We start from the raw sequence: 13,044 nt of genomic DNA on the forward strand, positions 1-13,044 counted from the left end.
ATTTAAAAATTCTTTTTATTTTTAACTTACTTTTATCAATATTTTACTATCATTCATATTTATACATTTAAATTCCCCCAAACTAATCTGATTTTAATTGTTGTAAATATATCACAATTAGGTTTGATTTTACAGTATTTAATGTTTATTATTCTATTAATTCCAAACTAATTTATTAAGGCAACCCTCGAGAACTTTATACATAACAGACATGTGAAACAAAAGATAAAATGAGTCATTTGGAAAAAGCAAGGAAAACAATAAGATCAGCTGAATAAATGTTTAAATTGATAATGATTTGTTTTGACAGCTTTTTGGATGCACACAGACAATTGTAGTGTTTAACCCTGAAAAATTTGAATTACGGTCCTAATTTCCCTTTATTTCATTTACCCCAAACATTTAAAGTAATTTTCAGTAAACAAAATAGTGAAATGTTATTTTAACTGTGTTTTTAAACAACAAAAATTACCTACCGTATTTGAAATCCCATTTTCAGATTATAAAACATCAAAATATTTGTCAGCTCCGATCCCAAGTAGTTTTTGTCTATGTCTCATTTGAGGTCAATTTTCTACTTGTATGAATGAATGTATGCAGAAGAAAATCACAATTTTGTATTATTGCTTTATGTGTGGCTTTTTTCACTTGTCCTCCCCAAGGTGATGAGAGCACGGCGTTCCACATGTGATGCGCCACGTGCGAAATCTATTTTTAAAATCTATTTTTAGCCCCATTATCGCCGTCTGCCTTTTAGCATCACGGCTTAGAGGATACTGAATCCACGGGAAAGTGAGACTTCATATTAGTTTTCCAAATACCAGTTATCAGTTTGGGTGGGGTTTCAAAGTTGATGTTGGGTCATCCAATTTAGAATTCAAGTTGATAAGGATTTAAAACACTTCAAAAGTAGGCAATGTGTTCGATTGCCTAATAACAGATTGTGCAATAGGGGCATCGGGATTGACCCCTGAGGAACCTCGCAGATCATACAGTACAAAACTGATTTTACACCATTGGCAGAATTTCTTTTTGAATTCTCCGTGTATTTTTTTCTTTTTTCAAGATAATGTATGCAAATAAGGTGAATGTAATGAGCAAAAAAGTCCTCACAATGAAATCATTTAGTGAATATTAGAAAAAAAAATAGCACGGATTAGAAAGAAATACTAAGCAAAACAAACTCCCGTCAGCCAGTTAAGACCATTTTGGTTATTTTTCATTAAAATTTTCCTTTTTTTTAACAGACAGAAATATTTAAAATTAAATCTTAAAATAAGCATATTTTTTGGTCAATTTTGCAGGATTTTAATTTTCATCTTGAAAAATATATGTATAAAAGAATAAAACAAAAAAAAAATGTTCAGAATAAGACCGGTAAGTACATCTAGGGAAATGCTCTAAAGAGATGAGAAAAAAAAAATACTTCAAATAAGGAAAAAAAAAGTCAGATCACTGTTTTTTTTTTTTTTTTTTACAATTTTAGGAGAAAAAAAAACATTTTGAAGTAAAAACAAACTTAAATCCATCATTTTTTAGCAAATTTTACAGACTTTGTTTTTTTTTAAATTTAAAAACAAAACAAAAAAATTCTCAAAATAAGGCGGTTAAATCCAATTTAAGAAATTGTTTCTACAAAGATTAGTAAAAACAATTCTTCAATAGGAACCCCCTGGACCTAATAAGATAATTTTGCCTATTTTGTGTACATTTTGTGATTTTACTCGGAATAAAAAATATTTTACCTAATATAAAAAAATATTCTGCCAACTATGGAGTATTTTATTTTGTTTTCATAAATTAAAATAAATAAAATAAATTGAAGAACACATAATATATAGTAACTAACCGAAATGTTTTGCCAATTTTGCAGTATTTTATTTTTTGTTATCATAAAAAAATAGAATAAATTAAATAAAACTTAAATGTATTCAGAACAAGATGGATAGATACTAAGAACAAATTTGTAAAGAATACTTGAGCAAAACCATCCTCAAATGCAAGACATTATTTTCTTATTCCATGTGTAAATTTTCAGGTTTTACTTAAAAAAACATATATATATATATATATATATATATATATATATATATATATATGTATGGGCAGCACGGCGGCGCAGTGGTTAGCGCGTGTGCGGCACAGTTCTAAGGTCTTGGGAACCTCCTGTGTGGGTTCAAATCCAGCTACCGGACTTACTGTGCAGAGTTTGTATGTTCTCCCCGTGCTTGCGTGGGTTTCCTCCGGGCACTCCGGTTTCCTCCCACATTCCAAAGACATGCATTTCAGGTTGATTGGCCGGTCCAAATTGTCCCTAAGTGTGAATGAGCGAGCGAGTTGTCTGTCCCTGTGTGCCCTGCGATTGGCTGGCAACCAGTTCAGGGTGTCCCCTGCCCACTGCCCGATGATTGCTGGGATGGGCTCCAGCACCCACGCGACCCTACTGAGGATAAGCGGTGCAGCTAATGAGATGATATATATATATATATATATATATATATATACCCTTTAAAAATAGAAAATAAATACAATTTATTCTACCAATCGTGCAGTATTTTATCCTTTGTTTTTAATCAATAAAAATAAAGTAAATAGAATAGAACATAAATGGATTTTTAAATTTTTAAATGTTCTGATTTTACTAGAAAAAAACCTTAGTCAAAATATTTGAAAAGTAGAACATTTTTACTTAAACTAAGCAATTCATTCTGCCAATTGGGCAAAATTGTATTTTTTAGTGATACCTGAAGAGAAGAAAAAGAGCCAAGCCAATTTTTTGCATACAAAACATTTGATTTAAAAGGTTTCAAAAAGTCACTGCACGGCTAACATTGCCGCCATACAAAAAAAAAGAAATGACGTTTGGGAAACGTTGGGGGAAAGTTTACACTCGCATGCAAGACTTAGAAAAGCATGAACGTCTTCTAGTGGACATTCATAGGAGTGTAACGAGTGTGGAATGACGTTCACACGGGTAACATTCCTAAAAGCAGTCCCAAAAACGGATTCCGCGCAGTTTAGCTGACGTGTGACACGACATCGTCTTTGTACAATGTGTCAATCATTCGTGTTTAAAAATCTAGTTAAGGCATGGATAAAAATATTGGGACGCTGTGAAAGGCTACTGAGCTGTTTTCTGCCTTGATAAGACACAATTTTGCTTTTTAATGGGTTTTTTTTGTATGTTACATTCTAGACTACTATCTTCTTTAGTTACTCTTTTTGGGCTTAAGTAGCAACTTTTGCAAAGTTTTATACCGCTTCACTGAACTCAAAATGAAGAACAGTTGCTGTTAAATAATCCCCCATTTTTAGTGCCGTTAAAGTGTTAAAATAGAGTTGCAGCAACAATAATGGTTTAAACGAACCGTTAACTAAAAAGTTCTAACAAATTAGAGCTTTAACCCAAAGGTTTAAGCAGCCTATAATCATTCATTTTTTAGTTAAAGCTTTAACTCAAACTTAGACCATTCGTAAAAGCAATACAAATCAGGCAATGAAACATCATAGTGTCAAGCTTTGAGTCAAGTGTTTAAACAGCCTAAAAGCAATAACATTTGAGGAAAAGCTTTAACTCAGATCGTAGAGCAGCATTAAAGCTTTTAAATCGGCAGCGTTAAAGCATTAATGTAAAAACAAAGCTTTGACCCAGAATCAAATCAGCTTTGAAGCCTTAATGCAATAGTTCCACATCTTAAAAACATGAATGTGAGTTAAAGCTTTACCTCTTATCACTCTTAAAAGCAGCAATAAGCTGGTCGTTAAAAGATCATAACTTTCAATATTTAACTACAGTGTTTAAGCACCCTATAAGCTTTAAACGTTTGAGTTAAGGCTTTAACTTGAATGGAAAGCGGCATAAGTGTTTAAATTGACAGCTTTAGAGCATTAACTTTTACATTACAGCTTTAACTCAGAATCAAATCAGTTTTAAAGCCTAAATGCAATAATTCTACATCTTAAAAACATGGTTTTGGATTAAAGCTTTAACTCAAAGTTAGAACATGCGTGAAAGCAGTGTTAAAGCTGTAAATCAGGCATTTAAGCATCTTTGCTTCAAGCTTTAACTCAAGTGTTAAGCAGCCTAAAAATGTTAACGTTTGAGTTAGAGCTTTAAACCTACATAAAAGCAGTATCAAAGCATCAACTCAGATGGTAAAGCGGCATTAAAGCTTTTTTAAATCTTCAGCTTTAAAGCATTCACTTTTACACTAAAACTTTAACTCAGAATAAAGTCAGTTTTGAAGCCTTAATGCATTAGTACCATATCTTAAAAACATAAATGTGAGTTAAAGCTTAGTTAGACCATGCATAAAAGCAGCAATAATCTTGGCATAAAAGCATCATCGTTTTTTAGCTTTAACTCAAGGATTGAATCAGCCTTTAAGCATTATCTTAAAGTTAAAGCTTTAACTCTGAGTGAAAGCATACATAAAAACTGAAGTAAAGCATCCACTCGGATGATAAATCATCATAAGCGTTTTTTTTCATCAACAGCTTTAAAGCATTAAAGCTTTATAATCTTCTTATATTAAGCTTTAAGGCTGGAGTGCTGTAGATCATTAACTCAAAAGCAAGAGTAGAACTAAAGCTTTAATATATATATATATATATATATATATATATATATATATATATATGTAACTCCAGAATTAAAGGATAAAGGATAGTTTAAGCTTTAACTGAAGTTATAGCTTTAACCCAGAATCAAAGCTAATGCACTAGTTTCTCATCTTAACAACATTAATGGGAGTTAAAGAATGCATCAAGACAGTATTTAAGCTTTGAAATGAAATGAAACTTACAGCTTTATATCAAGTGTTATAACTTAACCTTTTTATATTAATAACTTAATAACTCGAGTTAAAACAGCATTAAACCATTTAAGCAAGAGCTGTAATAAAGCTGTAACTTATTTACAGTAGTGTTATTTTTAGCTTAATAGTTAAAAGGATATTAAAAAGCTTTCATTCAGTTTAAAGATTTAAAGTTTGAGCAGTGTTACTACTTTATAAGATTTTAGCTGATTTAATTCTTGAGTTAAACTTTATGCTTTAAAACCTTAACTCAGGATTTAAGGCAGCATTAGCTTTCACTCAATAGTTGGCAAATATTTAAAAGCTTTACCTCAGCGTTAACTTTAACTCAATAGTTTGACTCAGGTTACAGCCTAACTTGAGAGTTAAATCAGCATTTAAGCTTTAACTCAATATTTAAAGTAGCGTGAACTGTTACAAAACAGTTCGAGGATATTTATATCGATTATTTTTGGGGGGATAAGGTTTAACTCGGGTTAAAGCTTTAAAACTCAAGCAAACATTTTTGCAGCTTTAACTTGAGAGTTAAATCAGCCTCAAAGCTTTAACTCTACAGCACAAAATACTTTCAAAAGTGAGTTGTAGGAAGTTTATGTGTGTGTAATTTGAAATTTGTGAAGAGTGTGAAATATTTTCCTTCAATATTCTCAACTTTCAGCTTTCGCCACACACTGGAATATTTCTCCTGCGATAATCTCGGGCTCACTCTCACTGTTTCTTGTTTGTTTTTCCAATTTTGTCATAAATCACCTCATGCCACAACATAAGGTAGACTTCGATGTCAGGCCATGTGTGTTTCATGCATTTCGACTGCAGGAACTTTCCAGTAAGGCACGCGTGGGCGAATCCTCAGGGGCAAAGAGCCGCCTGTCAGTCAGCGAGCGGAAAAAAACCAAAACACGTCAGCATTCATCTACATCTGAGGGACAGGGGATAATGGATACAAGGCATACGACGCGTGCCGATGTACAAAAAGTGGAACAATCAAAACACATTCCAGATGTGTGTGTGTGTGTGTGTGTTTGTGTGTGTGTGTGTGTGTGTGGACGCAGAAGATCCTCATGTATCTGATGCAGATGTTTGGACCTTGTGAGTTTACATTTATATAGATGAGCACAATTACATCTATGGCTTTCTACTTTTACCCATGATTCCTTTCTTGGGTTCGGGTAGGGATTCCGATGCAAACTCTGACTTGGTTCAACCTCAAGTTGATGAGAATATACCTTCACCAGTATTTTGTAGCATTAGCGATGTTTTTGCCGTATTTACATTTAACTCATTCACTGCCAGTGATGCGTCTGGACGTTATTGGTATTACAGAAGACCCCTAGGATACGGCGCTCCAGCCTCGCAATATTTTCGCTTCACGGTGTGGAATAACATGTTTTTTTGCCCCTTCCTCACAGCATTTTGCCGACGACTTATAAATTGCTCTGATGCTATTGGTCAATGTCACAGCGACAATAAATTGCAGATTTTGGCAGAACTATCCCTCACTTTGCCTTTCAGTTCATTCAGTTGAGAATCTTGTGTGGTTGTTAAAGACTTAGTTGGTTAGTGATAATATTCCGATTTTTTTTGGACTGAATTTATTATTTAGAAGCCCTGTGACTAGCAGTGATGCTAAAGGGAGAATCAAACACAGGATAAGCATGAAAGTTTTGCATTTATCAAGAATACAAAAAAGCCACACACATTGCTAACCTCACTAAGAAATATGGCTGTAACCAATCAACAATTATAATCGGGACAATTATTAAGAATAAGGAGACAATTATATTTAAAAAGGTCTTCTAAAGGGTACAACAGTGCTCGCAAGTGGACATTTTAAAATCAGGTTTAATTTTAATCCACCGTCTCCTCCCCCTGCATCGACCTGCTACTCCACTGTACCAGCTGAAGTCGCATCAAACCAGAGGGAAATATAATTTCATTTTACCTTTACTTTCATAATGATATTTGATCATATATGTGATTATTATATATAAGTAGTACTGACTACATACTACTTTGTTACTAATATTCATCTAATTCAGAAACTTTTTGCTTGGTAAAGACTTTGTTGGTTAGTGCGATGCAATACTCTGTTTTGTACTGTATTTGCTCTGTGTCCAAGGCTTTCTGTGTCCAAGGGAAAAGCAAACATTAAATCAAAGCTTGCGAGTATCAAAAAATAAGGAGAAGGCACATGCAAAGTTGCATGGCTTTAACTAATTGACGATTGGGACGATCATTAAGAATAAGGAGGTCTTTAAAGCAACAAACATTTTCAAGAGCCTGAACACCCTCACAAGTGGAAGTCTTTAAATCACGTTTAACATAAGTTCACTGTATTCCCCCATCTACATCCACCTGCTACTCAAGCTCAAGTCATGTCAGACCAAAGGTAAATAACATTTAATTGTTTTATCATGTTTTTTTTCATTACATACGAGAATGTTTGAATTATACATTGTCAATTTGATATTTTTGGGGGGTACCGGAGGCTATCAGGCAATTTCACTTTGCGATCTCCACCTCAGAACAGATTGATGTACTTTCCTGAGAGTTTATTGTATATCATGTTTTACTCTATTTTCCGGATTATAAATCATACCTAAAAACTTGCCAGAAATTTAAGAGTGCGCTTTATAATCCAGTGTGTCGTATGGCCCCGAAAATACAGTTAATAAAATTGGAAAAGCATCATTACAATGGAATGCGGTAACCACTTATGAATGAATCAATTTAATTTGAATCTTTTTCAAAATTTAAAATAATTATGAAGAAATCAAAATTCATATTGCCAGTTTATGCTCTGGAAGGTATAAGGTGACATTCTTATATTTGTATTTTCATTACATTACTGTTTTTTTATTTGACCCTCTTGGCTTTTAATACAAAACGGTTGCATTGGAAATATATCTTTATATTAATACTGTTAGAGTTTAAACTGTAATCATTTAACAAAAAAATAAACCTTTTTAGTACTAAACTCCTAGTGCGGTGTTTATCATATATATAAACAAATTCAAGGTGTAGTGGTAGATAAAGGATATTCAATGATCATGTCATTTCCCAGCACAGGGGTCTGGAAGCTATGGCTCGTGAGCCATATATGGCTTCTTTCATGAGTACAAATGGCTCATAGATAAAATGCTACAGGAATTTCCTCTGTATCGTTTCAATTCTGACAAGCTCGAAGTTGAATTTGTTGTGTGCCTAACCGAAGCAGCGTGTTAATATACAGTTATTCGGTCCAGTATAAAAAGGGCACAGTGTTACTTACAGTATACGGTCAGGGTGTCACACCAACGGACCCCGTTTTGGCTGTACATAGCTAAAGAATCCTTTATATGGAAGCTCATTAAATAATATAGGTTCACTATTGAGATACTTTATAATAAAAACCCACAAAACAACTGTAATTACCCAAAACAGCCAGCCAAGCACACAGAACAATTTGATTGGGTGAGCGTTAGGAGTGGGCGGAGCTATGCAACACAGCAAGTTCCACTCTCACACGTGCCCACTGCGCTGAAGGGAAATACATCCATAAATTTTTTGTTTGCAGTTTTTTGTCTGTAAATATATGCTGTAGCTCTCTCTCCCCCCCCCAAAATTGCGATTGTGGCCTTTTTGGTCAAAAAGGTTCCCGACCCCTGTCCTAGCAAGCATCGGAATTGCTCTATATTACCATGTATTTACTTGGATCAGTTCAATACTAAATTCCCCATTATTACGCGGCACTAATGGGTAGAGACGTCAATGACTGTGAATGAGTAATTGAATCTTCTAGTTTTTGAGTGCCTATTGGAATGTTTGTGTTGAGGTATGGTCAGTCAAGTTTTTGCACCTACTAAATTGTGATGAAATCACATCAGTGCAAAAGAAGCTCCTTCTCGTGACGTCATTTAGCGTTTTCGATCACAGCAATCTCGGGCCGGCGGGCAAATTCCGGGGTGAGTCCGTTGAGGAAAAGGCTTCCGTTTCTGCTCAGGGTACCCGGTACAGGCGTTAGTGAGAGTGCCATGTTGGCGTAGGCCTCGTGGTCCTCGCCCAGGTTGACCGACAGCGTCCGTTTTCCGGGCGTCATTTCCTGGTTGGCGGTCGTGCCGATGCCCAGCTCGGACGACAGCTTGCGCTTGATGGAGGCGGCTCGTTGGAATCGATCGTAGATGTCCACACTGAGGCGCCGGCGAGTTTCTTTGAACTCGGCTGACACGTTTGCCGTCCACTCGGCGGCGTGAGCGCGGAACTCGCCAACCTGCGGACACAGATTGAAGAGATATTCAAAATAAAAACAAGAAACAGGCAAATAAAACACCTTTGTATATCATAAGATGTGCTTTGGAGCCATTTGAAGCGCCATTGTGTAATATTTGACCACTAGATGGCCCTGTGTTGTCTGGTGCAGGCGAGGGCCAGTGCCATAGAGCGCAGCGTGGCGGCAGGATGAGCGAAAAACATGGCGGCGACTTAAGTGGGGATTCCAACAACAAATCGACAAAATCGATTAAAAACGATGATTAAAAGCGTTGGCAGCTAATGCGATAATCGGTTCGTTGTATCACATGATTTATGAGCCATCAAGAACGTTAAATGAATGCAAATTAGAGTGCACGCTGTTTCGTTGCGACGCTGGGAATTGTAGTACCGCTTTGGTCCAGCAGGAAGCGCCAAGACAGTTAATTTTTTTATAAACTACATTTTGAACATTGCATCATTAACAAACAAAATTGAATTGAAAGTTTCAACTCTAGTGTTTGACTGTTTCACCATGTAACAAAGTTAACAATTTCTGAGATAACAGACGGAAATACAGAGAAAAACAATCAGGAAATAAGTATTAAATAAATAAAGTAAAAAGAAAAATAATGATAATGAAATTGACTCTGTCCGGTTTCCTGCTTGTGTTTCCTGTCCGATATCGTTCGTGTCTATTTTATCCTGTTTGATATCGATATCCAGTTTTGTTCCCGGCTATTTTGTTCTGTTTGTTATCAATGTCCAGTGTCTGGTAGCGTTCTTGTCTAGTTTGTCCTGTTTAATTTTGATCTCCAGTGTCGGGTGCCGTTTCCGTCTATCTCATCATGCTTGTTATCGGACTCCAGTCTGATATCAATCCTGTCTGCTCCGTCCGGTATCGACCCCATTTGTCCGATATCGGCTCGAGCAATTGGAATCGATCTCGTCGACCTCTGGCTTCCTGTCATTCCACGCCAGACTGCTGCCTTACGTCTTCCGCCCAACAATCGCCAAATCACTGGCATTTTGGGTTAACGTGCATGACTGCCCCATTTCCCGTAAAATAAAGCATGTGTGAGAAACGTCACACATCTGGGTCCTCCTCCTAATCCGGTTCTTGATATTTTATGCATGTTTTCTGTGTTTACGTACATTTTTTTGTGTGTGATTAGGTACGGTGTTGTGTGTTTACAAGCATTTTTGTGTGTTTTTATGTACGTTTTCAGGTGTTTAAACGTACGCTCAACTTATCATGATGATACTATATTGCTACCATGTTACCAGGTTAATTATTAAAAACAGTGTTAAATAGACTCAGTCAACCAATCAAAAAATATATTTTCTTATAAAATCACTATAGCCCAGAACTGGTGAGCTATTTTTAGAACAGGCAGGCATCTCAACTGTCCTTCAGGGGCACCCTGATGCCCGCGGGCACCCCGTTGGAGGCCCCTGAGCGAGTGGATTTTCACTATGCTAGAGGAAATTAAAGTCAATTTATAACAAAATAAAAGACTCTTAATGCCTCAAAGCTCCTTGAATGTGTTTAACATGCCGGCTAGCGAGCGCGCTATTGATGGCGTAGCTCCGTCGGGTCCCTGCGGTCTGTTTATTTATTTACAAGGCTCTGAAGTGTGCTTGCTTAAAGCCTCGGCCCATTTAACCAGAACGTATGTGCGTGCTTCCGCCTCCTCTTTCTTACTTGGCCGTCTTCTCGGCAGCTTCCCGAAGGCTTAATTGGGTTAACCGCCGACTTCTTACCGCGGAAAAACGCATCTTAACGAACAATCCCGGACCTTGTATACCTAGCGTGTACTGCATGTGCGGGCCTCGCTCTATACCATTTTCGTGTCAATAATTAATGAAGCTACTGCAGGCTATGTGTTTTCGTGTTACTGGACAGCAACTCTAGATTTATTTTGAAAGCTACATAAGGAACAAATTACTTACTAGCTTAATGCTAAAAAACAGGGAGGAAATACGTAACATGCTAGCATTGATTTGAAGGTTTTCAGCAGTAAACAGTCGGTGAAGCTACGCAGGGTGCCAGACAATAACCTACAGCAGTGTATCCTAGCATTTTTCATGCTAAGCCACACTTATTTCATCCCCCAAAAATCTCAATTATATTTAAAAAAAATAATTCCTGGCTCCAGTTTCATGTTCTCTAATGATAAAAAACTCAATAAGGTCAATTATTTTGCTCATTTTAATTAAGACTGTTTTTATATGATTCAAAAAAGTAAAAATACAGTCAAATACACTCATATCTTTCCTACTTACTGTCTACTAAAATAAACTGATTGAAATGTGTAAAATGATCTATTACTGCTATAGTTCTTTTTTTCTCTTGACTTTTTTTACTTTTAAAATAAGTATATACAGATTATAATAAAACTAAAGTTCTGGGTGTTTTGGAGAATAATATGCTAATACTAAAAAAAAAAGAGGAATTATTGATAGAATTTGCCATTTGTTATTTCACTACATTTTTGGTGTATCTCCGAATCTCAGAATATTTTCAAGTAAAATGTTAAAAATGTACTTAATAGATAATTGGATACGATAAATAAGTTGCTCATTATTAAGTTCGAAATATAGTCAAATAATACAGTAATATTGTTCTTACTTAATTGCTAAGGTAAATATATATAGCAAAATAAAAACAAAAAACCTAAACTAAATAAAATCTTTTTTTCCAGATAAAACCAGCATCCATTCATCCATCCATTATCTGCACCGCTTATCCTCAGTAGGGTCGCGGGGGTGCTGGAGCCCATCCCAGCTATCTTCGGGCAGTGGGCAGGGGACACCCTGAACTGGTTTGCCAGCCAGTCGCAGGCCACAAAGAGACAGACAACTCTGTGGCTCATTCACACCTAGGGACAATTTGGACCAGCCAATAAACCTGACATGCATGTTTTGGGAATGTAGGAGGAAACCCACGCAAGCACGGGGAGAACATGCAAACTCCACACAGGAAGGTTCGATCTCATGACCTCAGAACTGTGCCGGACATGCGCTAACCACTGCGCTGCTGTGCTGCTCATAAAAGAAGCAAATGTCAAAATTTACTTCCAAGGACCTAAAGGGACACTGTGTAATGTTTGACCAATAGATGTCGCTGTATTGTTCTGGTGCAACCAAAAACAAGTGCTACACAAGGAATAATACAAACTACAGAAACTCAAAGTGACCTAACCACACCCCATTTCTGCTAATTGTTGTGGTCCGAAGTCTCACAAGATTTTTAGTTTTTGGGGGTAGCAGCAAGATGGTGGACAATCATGTGAATTATGTATTTAAAATGGCGGACAATCATGTCAATCATGTATTTAAAATAAATACACATTTCTCGACATTATAGTATTTAAGAAAACATCTCAATTATATAACAGTTGGTGTATTTTTGCTGATTCATCAAATGAATATGCCTTTTTTTGAATGAATAAGGTTTTCTTTTCTTTTTTTTTCTTCTTTTTTTTTACCAATAGACACTAAATGATTCACATTGTCCGTTTTAATTATCATGTTGCCTAAATTGACTGTCCTGTTTAAACGTTTTTTAGTCACAGTGGCCTGGGAGGTAATAGTTTTTTTCAGTTTGGTTCATAATTTTGTTGTTGTTTTGGGTTTTAATATATTTTATACACCCGTTTTTGTGTGTTTTTTTAAGAAGGAAATGTTTTACTTGAAATAATACAATAATACTTAAAATGAGCATAAAATAAACCACTGTAACAGGAGCTTTTTTAAAAACGTTACAGTTGTCACGGTTGCCCATTGCCCCCAATTGGCCCCGCCCGTTTTGCGCCAGCTGCGACTTGTTGGCTGATTGGCTTCCCTCCTATTTAAGCTCAGTCCTCTCACTCACCCATTGTCAGTCCATCAACGAACCTCTGCACACGCAAGACGTGTGTTTTGACTCTGTCCGGTATCGATCTCATCTATCTCGCCCTGTTTGATATCTGACTCCAGTCTCCAGTGTTTGGTATCG

General features: G+C 36.1%; 1 protein-coding gene across 1 annotated transcript in view; it reads right to left on the reverse strand.

Annotated features, from left to right (window-relative positions):
* Positions 1-4,658: 4,658 nt before the first annotated feature.
* kcnk2b (potassium channel, subfamily K, member 2b) overlaps positions 4,659-13,044 on the reverse strand; it is a 38,807-nt gene continuing 30,421 nt past the window's right edge. The window contains exon 7 of the mRNA XM_088325381.1: positions 4,659-9,066. Coding sequence (XP_088181507.1) covers positions 8,710-9,066 — 357 coding nt within the window. The 3' untranslated portion in view covers positions 4,659-8,709. The remainder of the gene's footprint in view (positions 9,067-13,044) is intronic.

Source organism: Urocampus carinirostris, chromosome 20, assembly GCF_059441175.1.
Source record: "Urocampus carinirostris isolate Australia breed hairy pipefish chromosome 20, RoL_Ucar_1.0, whole genome shotgun sequence".
NCBI lineage: Eukaryota > Metazoa > Chordata > Actinopteri > Syngnathiformes > Syngnathidae > Urocampus > Urocampus carinirostris.